This window comes from Panicum virgatum, chromosome 9K (genome assembly GCF_016808335.1).
Source record: "Panicum virgatum strain AP13 chromosome 9K, P.virgatum_v5, whole genome shotgun sequence".
Classification (NCBI taxonomy): domain Eukaryota; kingdom Viridiplantae; phylum Streptophyta; class Magnoliopsida; order Poales; family Poaceae; genus Panicum; species Panicum virgatum.
In genome coordinates this window covers 1,482,816-1,500,464 of record NC_053144.1, presented here as the reverse complement: position 1 = coordinate 1,500,464, position 17,649 = coordinate 1,482,816, and the positions used below count along the sequence as shown (strand labels likewise).

General features: G+C 45.2%; 3 protein-coding genes across 4 annotated transcripts; 2 read left to right on the top strand and 1 right to left on the bottom strand.

The window, feature by feature from the left end:
- Window positions 1-32: 32 nt before the first annotated feature.
- Window positions 33-6,595, top strand: LOC120649171 (nicotinate phosphoribosyltransferase 1-like). Of its 2 annotated transcripts, XM_039925881.1 has the most exons (15): window positions 33-271; window positions 827-971; window positions 1,150-1,269; window positions 1,403-1,537; window positions 1,615-1,676; window positions 1,962-2,037; window positions 2,690-2,791; window positions 2,985-3,101; window positions 3,553-3,611; window positions 4,306-4,480; window positions 4,938-5,072; window positions 5,158-5,256; window positions 5,441-5,549; window positions 6,073-6,185; window positions 6,280-6,595. In XM_039925881.1, the coding sequence occupies exons 1-15, from the start codon at window positions 123-125 to the stop codon at window positions 6,355-6,357; spliced, it is 1,674 nt and encodes a 557-aa protein (XP_039781815.1). In that variant the 5' UTR covers window positions 33-122; the 3' UTR covers window positions 6,358-6,595. The 2 variants fall into 2 exon arrangements, with proteins under 2 accessions (XP_039781815.1, XP_039781816.1); XM_039925882.1 differs by lacking the exons at window positions 6,073-6,185; window positions 6,280-6,595 and adding an exon at window positions 5,651-5,679.
- A 1,632-nt stretch (window positions 6,596-8,227) lies between these two features.
- On the top strand, window positions 8,228-11,329 carry LOC120648943. Its single transcript, XM_039925568.1, has 5 exons — window positions 8,228-9,638; window positions 9,751-9,972; window positions 10,047-10,210; window positions 10,290-10,551; window positions 10,642-11,329. The coding sequence occupies exons 1-5, from the start codon at window positions 8,910-8,912 to the stop codon at window positions 11,281-11,283; spliced, it is 2,019 nt and encodes a 672-aa protein (XP_039781502.1). The 5' UTR covers window positions 8,228-8,909; the 3' UTR covers window positions 11,284-11,329.
- A 2,633-nt stretch (window positions 11,330-13,962) lies between these two features.
- Window positions 13,963-17,195, bottom strand: LOC120649170. The gene is made up of 8 exons (XM_039925880.1): window positions 16,933-17,195; window positions 16,575-16,664; window positions 15,779-15,838; window positions 15,518-15,557; window positions 15,334-15,427; window positions 14,791-14,850; window positions 14,630-14,721; window positions 13,963-14,467 (listed from the first exon to the last, which is right to left on the bottom strand). The coding sequence occupies exons 1-8, from the start codon at window positions 17,082-17,084 to the stop codon at window positions 14,378-14,380; spliced, it is 678 nt and encodes a 225-aa protein (XP_039781814.1). The 5' UTR covers window positions 17,085-17,195; the 3' UTR covers window positions 13,963-14,377.
- Between the last annotated feature and the right edge of the window lie 454 nt (window positions 17,196-17,649).

The window sequence follows — 17,649 nt, the reverse complement described above, 5'->3', positions numbered from 1 at the left end:
TTTGCTTTTCCGGGTTCCATTTCTACTTGTAGCAGCCGCTCCACTTCCCCTCCTGCTTCTGCTTGGTTCGTTCCGCTTCCTCGGTTCGCCCCCCTTCATCACTCACCCAGCGAGAGAGAAGCATGGCCGACGCGGCGGCCAACGGGGACGCGCGCGGCGGCGCGGTGCCGCGACCGACCAACCCCATGGTCACGCCGCTGCTCACCGACCTCTACCAGTTCACCATGGCCTACGCCTACTGGAAGGCTGGCAAGCACCTCGACCGCGCAGTGTTAGACCCCCTAAACCCCCTTTCCTCACCCCCCCCCCCCCCACCTCTTCCGCGCTCCCTTTGTCTCTCTCTCTGCTGTCGCTCGATTCGTTGTGTCAGCTTACACAGTTACACTTGAACTCCAGTGGGGTAGTTACGATTTAGGGCCGGTGGGGGGCAGGGACTGATCGGTTTCGCTCCTCCTCTGATTAGGCGGGATTAGGTAATCACTTGGAGTTTTTTTTAATCATATGATGGGCTGAGCGAATTATGAGGATTGTGTTCTAGCCTACGCTCAATTATGATCAGATATGAGCTCTGCTCGCTATTTCATTTCACTATGTTGAGTTGGGTTTGCAAAGGGAAACCATCTGTGTTAGGCCAATATTTTCTCTAGGCTGAAGTTGGTAATGTAGTACAGTTTTTGCAAGTGTGTAAATTGCAGGTTAGTTTGTTAAGGTTTTACAGTACGAGCTTCTATGGTAGTGCCACAGTTCTTCCACTCGGCAGTCTTCGGATTTAGTCTTACATATGCCCATGACCATGTACTTATTGTCAACTTAAAATGGTTCTCAGCTTTGATCTTTACTTCCGGAAAAATCCATTTGCCGGCGAGTTCACCATCTTCGGTGGCCTTGAGGAGTGTATAAGATTCATTGCTAACTTCAAGATCACAGAGGACGAAATCAAATTTCTACGAACTGTCATGCCTACTTGTGAGGTGGGATTGCTAGTCTTGTCGAAAAACCTGGATCTTGTTATGGGAAATTCTGCATTATGTAAAGTTGAAAAATATTTCTAACTATCATTAACATGCTCAACTGTGGTCATTTGATAATACATGATTCCTTCCGTGTCTTCTGGCAATTAAATAATTTAATCTTCCCCCCTTTTGGCAGGATGGCTTCTTTGAGTACCTCAGTTCGATTGACTGCTCAGATGTGGAGGTTTATGCCATCTCCGAGGGTTATGTTGTGTTCCCTAAAGTTCCACTGATGAGAATTGAAGGACCTGTTGCTGTAAGTACCAGGAGTAAGTTAGCAAGTAAAAACACTTAACAAAAGTGACCGTTGTAGGTTGGTAATACATTTGTTTTAACATGCATTGGTATTCCAGTTTTCCCATACATTGAGATCGCGATGTTTGTCCCAGGTTGTCCAGCTTCTTGAAACTCCATTTCTAAGTCTGGTCAACTATGCCTCTCTAGTTACCACAAATGCGGCAAGGCACCGACTTGTAGCAGGAAAGTCGAAGAATTTACTTGAGTTTGGACTTCGACGGGCTCAAGTGGGTTTTACTTTTCATTCTTTTTTCCTTTCTCATTGAACCTTTGTATGTTAGACCGATAAATACTCATCTGTCAGGGGCCTGATGGAGGAATCAGTGCATCAAGATATTGTTATATGGGAGGCTTCGATGCAACAAGGTCTGCTTTGCTCCCTCAATGAACACAGTGCTGTAACTCTAGAATCCTCTACGCTCAGACTTTAACTAGCCTTTTTATGTAATCTAAAGGAATAGTCTAAAACTCAAGAATAGTGACATGTGCCATGTTGTCATATGTATGTTAGATAATGATGAGGTGATAGATATTCTACTGCAGTAGGTATACTTGATCTTACAATGCTAGAAGCACATTTAATAAACTTACTTGGAAGGATAGGCAGTTGTCATCATCATCATCATAATATTCTGATATCTACCTGAACAGCAATGTTGCAGCAGGAAGATTGTTTGGTATACCAATACGCGGGACTCATTCACATGCATTTGTGAGCTCCTTCATGGTCAGTGGTGTTTTCTTGATGCCGTTTATCAATATTAGAAACATTGAAACATTATTCCTTCTTTGATTGTTTGTAGTTAGATCTGATGCTTCTTTAATAATGTACAGATTTTGTTTATCAGATTCAGATAGTCCAAGCATGCCATAGGTTCTCTATGTCTGTTTGCGTAATTCCAGGGTTAACCTACCATTTCAGAGCTTGAGGAATGGTGAGCCTGTTAGGTAGTTTGCATACTGGGCCAAAGTTTCCTAGCTGGTTTGCATTGGATAACCTAGATGACCATATTTGATTCACCAACCCAGCTGATTTGTCAGGTACCACCCCCTTCCTATTCAAATACAAAATAATGTGGGCTGAAGTATCTGATTTGGCATTGGTAGGTAGCATCACACTTTCCCCGTATATAAGTCTAGCATGCATAATATTCACCCAAACAAGAGGTGTAAGGATTGGAAATTTTGAAACTTGCCTGTGAGTTAAATGTAGAAGGTGCAGTCAGGGATCAAATGCTTCGCACTGGGCAGTTAGTTATTATGTTATGAACTTTGCAACTATGTGATTGGATCTTTTGTTCCGGACTTCCGGATGAGAAAGTAAAGCTACTCTATTTATTCCCAGTGGACTTCTGGTCATATGTAGTATCCTTCTGCAGGGCCTTAATGAAATCACTGACAAAGCACTCACTAGTTCTGATAGTTCAAACAAATGTGAAGATTTCGTTTCTCTGGTGCAGAACTGGCTGATCAAGATTCAGGTATTCCTCACGTTACATATTAATCAATACCTACTCTCTTTGGAAAAGCATGCTGAATTATATATTTCATATACACTTATTTTTTTGTTCTTGCAAGTTTCAGTTCCCACCGTATTCTGAAGTTACAGCGCTTCTATTTATAACTTGTTTTCAACTGTTCACTGCTCAAGATCTATAATTACGTTATTATCAGGATTCTAGTTCATTGCGAGGGACCTTTGGAGAAACAAGTCAAAGTGAGTTGACTGCATTCACGTCATATGCATTGGCATTCCCAAATTCCTTCCTGGCCTTGGTTGACACGTATGATGTAAGTTGATCTTTGTCAGCAATTTTATATTTATGTTTTCTGTGGCATGCCAAAAAAAATCTTTCTTTTAATGTTTTTCCCCTTGGCTGGATAAACATTGTGGACACCATAATGATTTCTTGCAAGGAAAAAAATGTGACCAACCTAGGAGGAACTAAGTTGTAGGGAGCTTGATTTCGTGCAAGTTCACGTTGTAGGGAGCTTGATTTCGTGCAACCAAAATCTTCATGTCATTCTCATTTGCCTCTTATTTTCCACTGGATATATTATGGGCATCTGACCTGCATCTATTCAGATCTGCTAGTGTTGTGATTATTTATGCCAACTTCAGCTTGCAGATAGTGGATTAATAGTGAGATAGTGAATGTTTAGGGAAGACTTTGATAGAATTAACACTTCAACTAATGTTCTATCTAAGCACTGCTGATATTTAAGTACATGCCACTGCTAGGTCATGAGAAGTGGAGTGCCCAACTTCTGTGCTGTTGCTTTAGCCCTCAATGATATGGGGTAATTTTTTCTAAGCTCCTCCTTAGTACTTGGCTTTTATTTGCCCAACTTGCTTCTGTTATACTGGAACATGTAGCTGAAGAAGATCACAAAAATAGAAAGGACTTTTCTCACTTTATGCATGTCTCCATCCTTTTAGCATTCCTTCCATTGTACTCAAATAAACACAGTTTCGAGATTCATTGTTGACAAACTTACATAGAACTGAAACCATGAATTGATGAATATTTAGGAACCACTGTTGTTATATGTAACATTGAATAATCAAAACTTTCTCCCTAGCAAGCATTTTTTGGGCATAAGCACCAACACCAATGCTTGATCTTGACTCTTTGCTTTAGGAATTTGCTGCTCTAAGCCCATTATTTTCTGTTACTGTTTGCATATGACTAATAGTTGCTTTGATATTTGAACAACAAATATTCTAAGAGTTTTTTTATTATACTTGATAAGTTTATTCAAGAAAAAATATATACTTTACTTGAAAATTTTGTCTAGAAATGGCTCGCTAGTTGCTATCATATTTTAAGAAAAGAAGCAGCAGAAGCATGTAACTCACAGATACTTCATAGATCCTTTAATTCTCCAGATATTTTACTTGACATTTGGATCTATTAGTGTTTTTAAGTGTTGCAAAGCAAGTTTTATTGATAAGCATTGTCGCCATCGGCATTTACAAAAGTTTACATTGCAGGTATAAGGCGGTTGGAATTAGGTTAGACTCTGGTGATTTGGCATACCTATCTGTTGAGACCCGCAAGTTCTTCCATGCAATTGAAAAAGATTTTGGGATTGTTGGCTTTGGAAAAATGAATATTACAGCAAGCAATGATCTTAATGAAGAAACTATAGATGCTCTAAACAAGCAGGTATCTACATAGTACTCATTCAAAATGGTTGGTAATGTCATATTATGTATATTTCTCCCCTTTATTGGGCTTGAAAATTTTGTAAATTTGTGCTAATGTTATGTGTGATCCAATGGTCTGATAACTAAACAATATGTGCTCGTAGCTTTAATTATGGTTACTGACTAACACATATCTAATACACAAAGGAACAGCATGGTCCTGCTACTAACTGGGAAAAAGAATTATTTATTTATGCTAAATGTATGTTATCATCTGGATTACTGGTGGCACTAAACCTGCTTGTGGAAACACCCTTCTCTGCTTAATTCTTAGTTATGACGAATCCAACACAACACACTGTTGTGCAATAAGCAGGCTCAAATGTATAAGGCTGTGATAAACATGTGTGTGCTCACACTAATTACATTTATCATATCTTGACAATCTATACATGATTATTGGCAATTTTGTGTAGGGCCACGAGGTAGATGCATTTGGTATTGGCACCTACCTGGTTACATGCTATGCACAAGCCGCACTCGGTTGTGTATTCAAATTAGTTGAAATTAACAAACAGCCTCGCATTAAACTCTCTGAAGATGTCACAAAGGTATGTATGCCATATTCATAGCAGAAACAAGTTTAGTTGTCTTTGATGCATCCAAAAAGACTGAAACTTTAGTTGCCTGCTCCAGGTGTCAATACCATGTAAGAAAAAATGCTACAGATTGTATGGCAAAGAAGGATATCCATTGGTTGATATAATGACTGGTGAAGATGAGCCAAGTCCAAAGGTAAACAATATCCATGGTAATACTTATAAGCAGTGAGCTTGCATAAAAGAATGTTTACACTTCGAAACTTTAGGCTACCAAACATGTACAATTTCTTCTTTGGGTTCTGATGTTTCTGCCATAGTTATTGTTTTATGAAATCTGAAACAGCTGGTGGGCGTTGTCATTTCTCGTTCTTTTATAGATTGGCGAAAGGCTGCTGTGTCGTCACCCTTTCAATGAATCAAAGAGAGCATACGTTGTTCCACAGCATGTTGAGGAATTACTGAAGTGCTACTGGCCTGGAAATTCATGTATGAACTGAATAATTACATAATATTTCAATCCTTCATGTACCGTGCCAGTTGCCTTTCATGAAGCATATTCACACAAAATGACACATTTGAGACTACAGCTAATTCACTTTAGATACTGGAAGTAATAATGGCAGAGTGGCTAAAACTATGAGTGGATGCATTTGCTAATTTCAGTTGAGAAGAAACAATTAAAAATGGCAATGCCAGACTACCACTTATAATGCCAGACTGATAATACAGTGTTGGAAAAAAAAATACGGTGGTAGTACTGGCATTACCTAAAATAACCTCTTGTTATTGCAACTTGTCATGATAATCACCACAGCCAAATGTAGAATAGGGTTTCTGCCAACAGGCATAATGCACTGCTATCATAACAGTTGCATTGCAACTTCCAAGAGCTGTAGGGAATATTGCTTGCATCAGCTAAATATGTGTCGTTTGGTTCAGTTTACAAATTGTTACTTACTTAAGCTGGGAGTCACTAATGTCAAAATTTGCTGTTTTGTCATTGGTGAAGCCAATTCACGGGAGGAGCTTCCATCACTCCACGAGATTAGGACTCGGTGCATTCAGCATTTGGTCCGAATGAGGCCAGACCATATGCGGAGGCTGAACCCAACTCCTTACAAGGTCCTTGGAACTCCTGACCTGGATGTTATTGGTGCCACAAACTTTACAATCTGATCAAACATACATTTCACTCTTTATACGTGTGCTTGAACAGGTAAGCGTGAGTGCTAAATTGTACGACTTCATCCACTTCTTGTGGCTCAATGAAGCGCCCGTTGGAGAACTGCAATGAAGAAACGAGGTGGTGGGGGGCGCCCAAGGCTAACAGTAATAAGCTGATCCAAATAAGCTGTTGTCACGGGATCATTTTCTGCAGATGTTTTTACCATCCGTGTTTCAGTAAAATGTGAGGCAAAAATATCATAAGCGAACTGTTATGCACCGGGAATTAAGAGGATAACCATACTGTTATGTATGACTGTATACGCTGCTAGATTGCTGGATAAAAATACATTGGCCGGGTAACTGAATGCGGTCATAGAGGGGGGTATTTTCGCATATCGTCTTTGTTCCGAGAAGAACACGGAGAGAGAGGACAGCAGTCGGACTGTCGGAGGCGGTAACTCGGCTGGTCCTCCTTATTGGCGGTAACTCGTAAGGTGGGATCAGATTTGTAGAGCCTTTTGCCGAGTACAAATCTCGCCGACGCTGGGCCCCTTGGATCTCCGGTTCCGGCTCCCATGGCGAACGACAGGGAGGAGGCGGAGAAAGCCTACAGATTCGCGGAGGAGCGCTTTGTCGCCGGCGCGCTCCGTTCGGCCCGGAACGCCAAAAGGCTCTTCGCTTCGCTCCCCGCCCTCCAGAACGCCGCCGCGTACGAGGTCCACGCCGCGGTGGCCGCCGCCGCACGCGGAGGAAGGAACTGGTACGCGGTGCTCGGCCTGCCGTCGGACGCCACGCACGAGGACATGAAGAAGCAGTACAAGCGTCTCTGCCTCGTCCTCCACCCTGACAAGAACCGCTCGGCGGCCGCCGACGGCGCGTTCAAGCTGCTCCAGCAGGCGTGGGAGGCGCTCTCGGCCCGCCACCCTCCGGGTCCTGCCTCCGCCTCCAAGCCGTCGAGAGCGCCGCCGCCACGGGCTTCCCCCTTCCCGGGCGAAGACGGGCCGTTACGCCGGGAGCCGACCGCCACCGCCGGACTGGCCGTCGTTCGGCTTCACGCCGCCGCCCGAGCCCGACGGGTCGACGTTCGACTTCAAGGCGTGGCGGGCGGCGTACGCGCGCGCCAACGGGACCATCTACTGCGGGCACTGCGACACGGAGTCCGCCGCGGAAGGCGCCAGCCACGGCAAGCCCGGCGAGAGGTGCCACTCGTGTGGCGCTCGCTGCAGCCCGCCGCGCCGGAGTAGGGCGACCCCGGGCACGGGCGCCGAGCCCCCGCCGCCGCCGCCTCGCGGGGACGCGCCGCGGCAACGCGAGGGAGGGGAGTTCACGTGCCCCGCGGCGTGCCCACGGTGCGGCACGCGGTTCTTGTCGTCGGTGGCCGTCGGCATGTGTAAGCTCCGGTGTCGAGCCTGCTCCTACGACGCCACGGTCCACGTGCGCAGCCGCGACTCGGCCGTCGCTTTCTGAAGCTTCCTCTTCTTCTCCATCATCACATCATCATCTTGAATTCTTGATGCCGGAAATCTCACGCTGCGAAAGTACGGGACTACGTTTGTGTCTTGCAGGTATGGCGCCGATTTGGACGAACGACGAAAGACTCAATGCTTCCAAGCTTTGGGCGAAGACTTTTGTGAGCCACGGGAGGTTTGCAATTTTGCACCAATGCATTGCTGCTACTTGCCACTGATTTGATCGTTTGTTTTCTTAAAAAAAAAAGCAGGGAAGGATGCGTGAGTCGTGACAATGTTTGGTGCCATGGTTGTAAGTTGGCTATTACTGTGATCTTCTGCTTCTTTAGTCTTGAGTCTTGATGCATGCAGTATGCAGAAACGATTTTAACTCCCATGTTAATCCAGGAGAGCTTGGCTTGAGCAGGATACTTGTTTGATTGTCATTTTTGAGCTGTTTCTACTTATTTATTTACCCCTAATTATTGTGCCAAAGACAAAATAAAACATCGGTGTTGAACTTGAAACAGCTATCAACCCGGAGGGCAAGTCCTGAAAGTCTGCGGGCTCAGGCTGCCAAGTGGCAAGTGCACAACTCACCCCTCACGGGCTCACAGGATTGCAACCGTTGAACTCGGACACTAAAAATAAAGAGATCGTATTTATTTTTTATACAAAATGAACATATTTTGTACGCAGGCGACTTGGCGATTAAGGTTCCATTTGGATCAAAGTGCTAATAAGTGAAACTGGTAAACTTAGCACTAGTGTATTCAAACAGAAGTGCTAATAGAGTGTGTTAAAGTTTAACCAAGATTCAAAAACTTTAGCAAAAGTACAAGTGTTAATAGGTTCTAAAATTTAGCACTCAACTTCACCTCCTCCAAACAAGCCCTAATCTAATTTGCCACAGTCACAAAGCAAATGTTTCCGATATCATAAGCACAAAGCCAATGTTTACACAGAACAACCAAAGCTTTTGTACGCAGGCCTCACACAATTTTAGAGTTGCAAATACTGGCAGGTAGGCGCCGTCGTCATCAGCGCCGCCGAGGGGCGAGATACCGATTTGACAGAGATGATTCCAACTAGATGGGGTTTCCGCGCCGACTCCGATTCGGAATTCGACTTCGACTTGGAGGCGGGCGACAGCTATATATATATCTCCCACCAGGCACGAGGCCCTGTCCAATAACTAATCCAGCATCCAGCAGACATCCGAGAAAGGCACATGGCGAGGTACGAGTACGAGAGAGAGCAAGCCGAGAAGGCCTGCCGGTACGCGGAGGAGCTCTTCCTCGCCGGCAACATCCGCGGCGCGCACTGCCATGCCAGCAAGGCCAAGCGGCTCTGCCCGTCGCTCCCCGGCGTCGCCAACGCGATCGCCGCGTACGAGGTCCACGACGCCGCGGGGCGCAGCTGGCGCGCGGTCCTCGGCATCCGCGCCGGCGACGCTCCCACGCAGGACGCCATCAAGAAGGAGTACCGGCGGCTGTCGCTCCTCGTCCACCCGGACAAGGCCCGCTGCGCCGCCGCCGAGGGGGCCTTCAAGCTGGTGCGCCGGGCGTGCGAGGAGGCCCTCTCCTCGGCCGCCTCCGGCAGGGACACGAGCCCGCCGCCGGTGCCTCGTGCCTCCGCGCCGCCCAACGTGCCTCGGGCCGCCGCTCCGTCGCCGCCGCCGATGTACTACGCGCCGCCGCGCGAGCCCGTGCTCATCTACTGCCCGTCCTGCAAGAACGAGTACGCCGCCAAGATCGGGCGGCTGGAGCAGCAGGCCGGCATGAAGTGCGCCCGCTGCCCGGTGTGGCTGAGCCCGCCGTGGCAGAAGAAGCCCCCGGCGAGGAAGGAGCCCACCGCCGCGCCCGTAAATGTTCTAGTGCGCACAGCGGCCCGTGCCCACGCGGTATCCAAAGGCTGGGATCAAATCGACGCGCTAAGATTCGTGCGCTGCGCCTTTGAGGTTACTGAGTACTAACTTGTCATTGTAATTTTAATCTCCTGGTGGACAACACAAAAGTCAAAGAAGTGAGAACCGTGTCCATTCCCAATGGGAACGCGTTGACAATTGCTAGTCTGGCCTCCTTGTTGGCCTGTTTAGGCGATTTCGGGGACGCGCTGGCGCCGCTGTTTGCCGTGTTCGACGACTGCTCCGACGACGAGATCACCGCCTGCTTCTCGACGTTGGCCTTGACCTCGGCGTTGGAGAAGCCGGCCTCGCGCAAGACGCGGCTGACGCCGGGGTCGTCGAGGATGTAGATGACGAGCTGCTCGACGCAGTTTTTCCGGTTGAAGAGGTGAGTATTTTTCCGGTTTTGCATCATTGGGTAAAGTAGGATTTTGGTGATGATGATTGCATGAATGCAATCAGAGGACGGTGTCAAAGCGATTCTTCAGATCAAATCTACACAAGGGATATATGGAAGAGCCAGGACAAATCGGGATGGCAGAGGCTAGCAGGGATGGTGAACCGGGCGGTCATGAGGTTATTGTGAACTCGACGTTGGAAGAGGGATCATGTACATGGAAAATAAGGTATGGTAATTGGGAGCTAATATAGTAAATTGCTGGATTTGGGGTGATGTCATGGACTCGTTTTTTGCATGTTATGTAGTAGGAGGGCAATAAGTGGTCCAGATGCGAGAATTGCACCCTGGGAAGAAAGTGCAGTTAGCAAAGCATTGCGAGCAGGTGAAGGGAGAAGTAACAAACCCGTGTTTGAGCCAGTTGTAGGAACCAGTTTTAACAGTTGTGAGGAGGCCAAGGACTTCTACAACTTGTATTCCTGGGAGATTGGTTTTGGGGTTCGGTATGGAAGGAGCAGGAAAAATTCAAACAAGTATCGGACAAGGCAAGATATTGTTTGCTCATGTCAGGTGACAATCGACAACTTACAGGTTCTTTTTTTGTTGCGAAGTTTAAGTTGTGTTTGTGTATTAAACAGACAATTTGCTTTTTCAATGCAGGGGCAAAGCACGGCAGGGAGCACAAGAACATGTCGCAGAGGGTGTCCGGCAATGATAAGGCTGCTAAGGACTCATGATCATGGTTGGTATATCAGCAGAGTTGTTAAGGAACATAATCACGACTTGTCTGATAGTTATGCTGAAAATAAGCAGTGGAATTCTCATAACCAAATAGATGCATTGCCAAAGGATTTCATTAGGAAACTAAGGAATAACAATGTAAGCATAGGGCGCGTGTGCTCTCTTGTTGGTGCTGGTGGGAATGTTGATGCAGTGCCATTAAGAAAAGAAACAGTTAGGAATGTGTGTGCTAAGCTGTCACAGGAAAATATGAGAAATGATTTGGGCAAGACAATTGAGCTTCTGCAGCAGATGAAGGATGCAGACCCAGGAATGTCAGTAAAATTCAGAGTTGATACAGATGGGAGGCTTCAGTCAATGTTATGGTGCACGGGGAAGAACAAAAGTGACTATGAGCAGTTTGGAGATGCCATAACATTTGACACCACGTACATGACAAATCTTTATAAAATGCCGTTTGGTTTGTTTGTAGGAGTGAACAATCATTTTCAATCTGTTATATTTGGAGGAGTTCTATTGACTACAGCAATTAGAATTTACGCAGACGTCCCCTACAAATAAGGCCATAATGTTAAAATGCCACCATTTTGCCTTTGTACTCATATGTATGGGGGTGCACTGCTCTTTATTTTCTAGGGAAAATTCGATTCATGCCACCACAACTCCGTGAAATTGGGTGTCATGTTGAAAATCATGCCACTCAATGGCATGATTTTCAACATGAGATCCAATTTCAAGAAATTGGAGTGGCATGGATCCAACTGACCCTATTTTCTATGAAACGCATTTGGAAATAGTTGATTCGATGCACACTTTCCTTTTTTCTTCCTGAGGAATTAACACTACTTATGGAATCTCATGTTTGACCATATTTACCGTCCCTTTCCGGGTTTTTTTGACATAATTACAAGTGCAACATTCAAATTTTGGGTGAAGTTCTACCATCACTACTACAACAATACATCTCAGACCCATTCCAGACCCATCAGAGGCATATACTCTTGCCGTGGACGAAATGGAATTAAACTATCTTCGTGTGGATTTTATTATTCTGTTACTGAATGGTGTAGTGGGTTACCTTGTCAACGTCATGCTGGACCACATCATGGTCGCCCGCATCCACCCGAACCCCTGCATATTAACAAGTCTCTATATATGGCTAATCATATTAACAACTTTATATATATATGCCCAATTATATTAACAACTCTATATATAAGGCCGAAAAACAGATTGCTCCTCAATTCTTTAATGAAAATGATGTCTGCAGGAATAAGAGATAAGTTCAATATAAAATGGGAACTCCTGACGATAATGTTTTTGCCTCCAACGTTTTTTTTAGTCACCTTTCCTGGCGGAACTTGAGGCTTTTTTTTCTAGCCTTCTATACATGCTTGCTTGTGTTATGTGTTAATTGCAAATATCACATTCATTTCTTTTTGGGAACAAATTGGAAGTAATGCATCATTTTTGAAATTAGGATATGTCCCAGTTTATACTAAACCACGTTTTCCATGAGTAAAATTAGGGTAGGATCTTGTCTGTCATTACAGACAATTATTGGCAGACATATGCCAATATCAGGGGGGGACCATCAATGAATGCTGCTAGTTGTATTCAAACCAAAAAACAAGAGCTACATGTTACGAATTCTACATTTTCTGGATTTCGCACCTACAACATTGTTTCAAAGCCAATGTGTTATGCCCACTCGAATTGCTATAACGAAGGCCCAGTGTTATAAGACAGGGCATCGTTGCCGACAACAACTTAGACAAATTTGATCAGACGGATATCATGTTCATTGTCATAACATCCCTAAATTTTCTAGGCATATACTTGGCTACTCACCAGCACTAAAGCCACCCCTGCATCTGCTACATGTTCCAGCTACTAAAGTCCATGCTCATATTTTTTTGTGCTCGTCGTACTAAGCCAACTCGATCTGCTACTGGGCGTACTAAGTAAACAGCATGCCCACAACAATACACATACAGTCAATTATTGCTACCACTAGTAATTGCCTTTGGGTTTCTAATTTCTTCAGGTTGCCAGTTAATGAAAAGACTTCGGACTCCTTATCTGCTAGAGCTGTCGTCAAGGCAGTCCACTGCAGTGTCCCAAAAAGCTGTTGTTCCGTTCCTGATCTCGCGTCAGCAAAAGAATCTCTCAGTTCTGCGTTCTCTTTAGCCAAAGCCCAAACCTTGTCCCTCAAATCTATCAGCAATTGCTTCACGAATGGGGTAGTGCTGTCTTCATCATGCCACTGCCAGAAATCGCATCCGCCCGCCTGTAGTAATCAGATCTACATTCAACATTTTGGTTGAACCGGAAAACAACCAAATTCTACTCTCGTACAGGAGGTAAAGCACCTACCCGGCGGTTGATGCAGGCATAGTACCTCCTCCCAGGGTTCATAATGCTCCAGGAAATCCATCTCGGCGCTTTCTTCTTGCACTTGCAGTACACGGTTGGTTTATACTCCAGGGGCCCCTCCCAATACGCAATAGGGGACCAAGAAGTTCCTCGATCCGCATCGCCGCCGCGTCCTCCACAAGCGCTGGATCGGGTTGAGCTTCTGCCACTGCTTGCGCTCGCCATTCTTTGTTTTCTCGAGGTGTCTTTGCTATGGGGGCAACGGAGACGGAAAGATGTAGGCACAGGAGAGCAGACGCCGGCGCAGGTAGAAGGATCTAGAGAGAGGTGATGACCTGTCGCCACAGTGGACCAGCTTTTGTGTGAACGCGGCAGAGGCTCCGTGTGAACGCTTTTTCATTTGCGCACGGTTATGACTATTCTAATTGACGATTCATCTCTTAGGTATGGGGCGGCCGCGAATCTTGAAGTCCATCCAACGGCTCAGCAGCTGGGTGGGCATGGGTCTCCTCGCTTCGGCGTCGGGTGGGCACGGACCACTGTGCGCACTATAACTGCGTCCGCGCCGCGCCGGGACGCCAGGTGTTCCAGTGCCCGGCCAAGTGTCCCGAGTGCGGGGCGGCGTACGCGTCCAAGGTGTGCGTCGGCCGGTGGTGCCTCCGGTGCAAGGCGTGCACCAAGTCCTCCATGGTGGACGTGCAAGGACCCGACCAGGCCACTGCCACGATCCGAAAGCGTGCCTCAACATGACCGATAGTTCCTTCCATGGTTTACGTGTGCAGTGATTGCCTCGATCTCAGCCTTCTCCCAGCGGGTTATAAGTGTGTGAATCTCCTGTTCTTTTCCTTTCGCATTCAGAAACCATGAATTTGTAATGACAAGTATATTATATATGTTATTGTTGATACAGGAGAACTTGGTTTACAGTGGCATGACGAGCAAATACTGACCAGGTAGATGTCGAGCATCCCGGCCCAGTAAGTACAGAAAGTTAAGTTTTGTAGCGTTTTGCTACCAGAAAATGCGCTTCCAAGCTATAGCACAACCTCAGCATTTTGATGCAAAATACTAAGCCCAAAACTAAAATCCACCAACTAGAAAACAATGAGAAATCGTGCTTCAGAACAGCATAGCTCCAGCAGATGAAAACTAAACACGTGAGCCGTGCGGTCAATGTATCAACTCCGACTTCAATTTGCCGCCGCTATGTACTGACATATTCTCTCCAATAACATATTATCCACATAGATCTCAAAGAACCCATTAGGTGAGAGCAGCTTCAGTCATCATCTTGACCAAACTGATCATCAGCATCGCCACCCAGAAATGAGCCGATGGACTTGCGAAGGATGTGGATTGATTTGTCATCCTGTGAAACACGAACGCAAAGATGGTGAATTAATTATGGTTAGTTCACTATTCATCAAGTTTAGTTTCGGTTATGGAACATGTGAAAGACATAAGCAACCAGAAATTTAAGTTGCAAATTATCTTTCAAAAAAAAGTTGAAAATGCATGCTCTAACATATACCTGCTTCATCTTCTTCAGAGATTCTTCTGCATTTGCTATCTTCTCTGAAAATGTTTTCTCGAGTTCAGACAGAGTAGTCTTCTCCTTCTTCCCTGTTAAATGGCACAATGTCAGAGCAACGAACTCATAGACACAACTGAAGGAACAAGTTGTCTACTTACTTTGCAGTTCATACTGCTTAAGCAATTTCTCTTTATCATCTTCAAACTTTGAGAAAAGGTCTGCAGAAAACAGCAGACAGATAAGTCAATTGAAATGAGTATAACTGATTGAAACTATCTCACCAAAGTCAGGAAGAGATAGTATAGGCACAGCACAGTGCTCTATGCATGATTTCACGTTACGACATGAAGTAGGATTAACAGCATTTTAATAGCTGTAAAACTGCTAGCAAATTATACATATGTGCAGACTGGAGTTTCCTGAGGTGAAATTGTCTATAGGTTCCCCCCTGGTAATAAAAAACAAACAGGCAAACTGCAAAACTCATTTGTAGCCAAGTAATATCTGGGCATCAAGATCAAAACATGCCATATTTCAGATGAAACAGTTAGGATATTCTGAGATCTGCATAAGCATGACATGTGCAAGATGAAACTATAACTCTATAAGATATTACTGCTTGAGCATGACATAGATAAAGACATATGATACAAAATATCGCAGATCACAATAGGTTGCTGCTTATTGCTTATCTGGCATACCTTTGAAATTCTGTATGTGTGCAGCTTTGTCTTTGCAGAACTTATCGTGTGTCGCTTGAAATTTGGTGTACTCATTCTTCAACAAACCTTCACACTGCATAGCATACAAATAAACCTTCCATTAACCAAAACTGACTAGATTAGTATCCAGAAGCACATTGCAGCATTAAATAAAATTTGAAACCTCTTTTGAAGTCTTTGACAGTGCTTTCAGAAAATTCTGCCTGTGCATGCACATACAGAAAACTGTCAGCTGTACATTTCATTTAGCACTCACAGTATTTATTATTAAATAACTTGTTTCTGGTCTTAGTTTATAGCAACAGCTTAAAAGGACACATCTGAATATCTGATTTAGTCATTTAACTTAAGGAATTAGCAGGAATGTGTGTTTCTATTGTAAAGTCACTGAAAGGCTAGCGATATGGAATAATTAGTTCCTCACCTTTCCTTCTCAAACTTAGTCTTGGTATCTTGTACCATAGACTGAATCTCTGTTGCCACACTGAAAGTTAAGATAAAAACTGTTAGCAATGTACTAGGCATAGCTATCTGCAATGAGTACAACATCCATACAGAAGATAACTTTGGACATCAGAAACAGCAGTAGAATAAAAACGACTGAGCATACACAAACCTTCATCATGCACATAGAAAATATTTATGATTCTATAAGCCATCGTTCCTGAGTCACAATTCAATTGCAGTCACCATAGGTGGATTCAGTTCAGTCAGTTATGCTAGTTTCAGGCTTTCAGCATATGCAGACAAAGTAACAACAAATTGTGCATCCTTCAGCATGTGCAGACCATTTGCCAGTCACCACATAGAATTCAGTAAATTACGCATCCTTCAGCATGTGCAGACCAAGAGAACAACAAATTCTCTTATGATCAACTATAACAATAATAAGAGACGATTCACTAAAATACCCAGGCAACGGCAAACAACTTGACACACATGATGGGCACCCTACAATCTGAGGTTTCGAGCACAGCCATCTGAAGTCCAAAATCAAACGTGATACAGAAAATACCACAATCACATTCCTCCACAAGACCAGTGCCAAAGGTGTCAGTCATACTGTGCAAATTCAGCAGATCGAAGTAGATCTGCTGATTACCACGCACCAAATATCCCTCGATTAGAGCACACACATATATCATGACAGAAAAGTCACGCACATATATTCAACAGAACCAAAATGTAGGATGTGTGCGTGGAATGGAAATCGAAATCACCTGGAGATAGCCTGCTCAGTCTTCTTCTGACCGTCCTTGTGGGCCTTGTCCTTGATGTGCCGCAGAAGTGTGACGATCTCCTTCATGTCACTGCCTCCACCAATCACATTGCAGCATATCCCAGACCATGAAACGTGTATACAGGAATCGATTAATCAAACGAAATTCCACCAAAAGAGGATCAACAGAGACGGAGCAAAGTTCGTGGCGAACGGGAGCGCAAACCCACGAAACCCTCGCTTCGTCACCTCGATTGGAAGGATCTCGCGCAGGGACCGCACCGAATCCAAAACAGCGAGGCCAATTAGCGAACGCGAGAGGCGTGGGGAGTGGGAGGGGGAGCAGGCAGGCAAGACACCTGTCGAACTCGTGGTCGGAGTCGTCCATGCCGCCGCGCTCGCGCCGCCTCTTGTCGGAGAGGAGCGGCGCGTCGGCGGGGTCCTTGGCCGGCGCGCCCCGCTTGCCGCCGCCCGCCTTCGCCTTCGCCTTCGCCTTCCCCGCCGCCGACATCGCTGGTGCCCCGGCCCGAGAACGCCGCCTCGAGCTCGCTTGCGAGTGCTTGGGCTTGCCGCCTTTTGGGGGTGGTGCGGTCGTGACGGCGTGTGGTTTCGCGGGTTTTGAAATGGATGCGGCTTGGTGGACTTGGGGAGACTGGGCCACCCGTCAACCCAAATTTGTAGCGGCCCAGCTCAGTTTCTTGTGTCTTTTTCTTCCCTTTAGCCTTGTGTTGAGCTCCTGAGCATCTTTTCAGCGTGAAATGTTAGAACCTCAAACAAATAATGAATTTCTCATGCAGATTCCGAAAAGATAAAAGTTTAGAAAAGTTGAGTCTATATGTATAGCTGAAACAAATTTAAGTTATTATTGGTTTTTTAGAAACTGAGCCTTTTTGTATCTTTTCGAGTCCAGAAAGTTAAAAGCATCATCTCTAAGTTATTATTGTTTTTTTAGAAGCAAAAAACCAGTAGCTTTTCAGAAAAGCTCCAAAAGTTAAGGCTCAAACAAACAGGCCCTTAGGGTGTGTGTACTTTGGATAGGCATGAGATGGTCTTGAATTCTCCCCTCATCAATGTGG

Coding starts and splice junctions, on each gene's coding strand:
- LOC120649171 (XM_039925881.1), top strand. CDS start 123: ATGGCCGACGCGGCGGCCAACGGGGACGCGCGCGGCGGCGCGGTGCCG. Junction 5,257..5,440: donor AAGATGAGCCAAGTCCAAAG/GTAAACAATATC, acceptor GTTCTTTTATAG/ATTGGCGAAAGGCTGCTGTG. Junction 5,550..6,072: donor CTACTGGCCTGGAAATTCAT/GTATGAACTGAA, acceptor TCATTGGTGAAG/CCAATTCACGGGAGGAGCTT.
- LOC120648943 (XM_039925568.1), top strand. CDS start 8,910: ATGGCGAGGTACGAGTACGAGAGAGAGCAAGCCGAGAAGGCCTGCCGG. Junction 9,639..9,750: donor TCGTGCGCTGCGCCTTTGAG/GTTACTGAGTAC, acceptor GACAATTGCTAG/TCTGGCCTCCTTGTTGGCCT. Junction 9,973..10,046: donor CAGTTTTTCCGGTTGAAGAG/GTGAGTATTTTT, acceptor GAATGCAATCAG/AGGACGGTGTCAAAGCGATT.
- LOC120649170 (XM_039925880.1), bottom strand. CDS start 17,084: ATGTCGGCGGCGGGGAAGGCGAAGGCGAAGGCGAAGGCGGGCGGCGGC. Junction 15,839..16,574: donor ACTGAGCAGGCTATCTCCAG/GTGATTTCGATT, acceptor CTTAACTTTCAG/TGTGGCAACAGAGATTCAGT. Junction 14,851..15,333: donor ACACATACAGAATTTCAAAG/GTATGCCAGATA, acceptor TGTTTTCTGCAG/ACCTTTTCTCAAAGTTTGAA.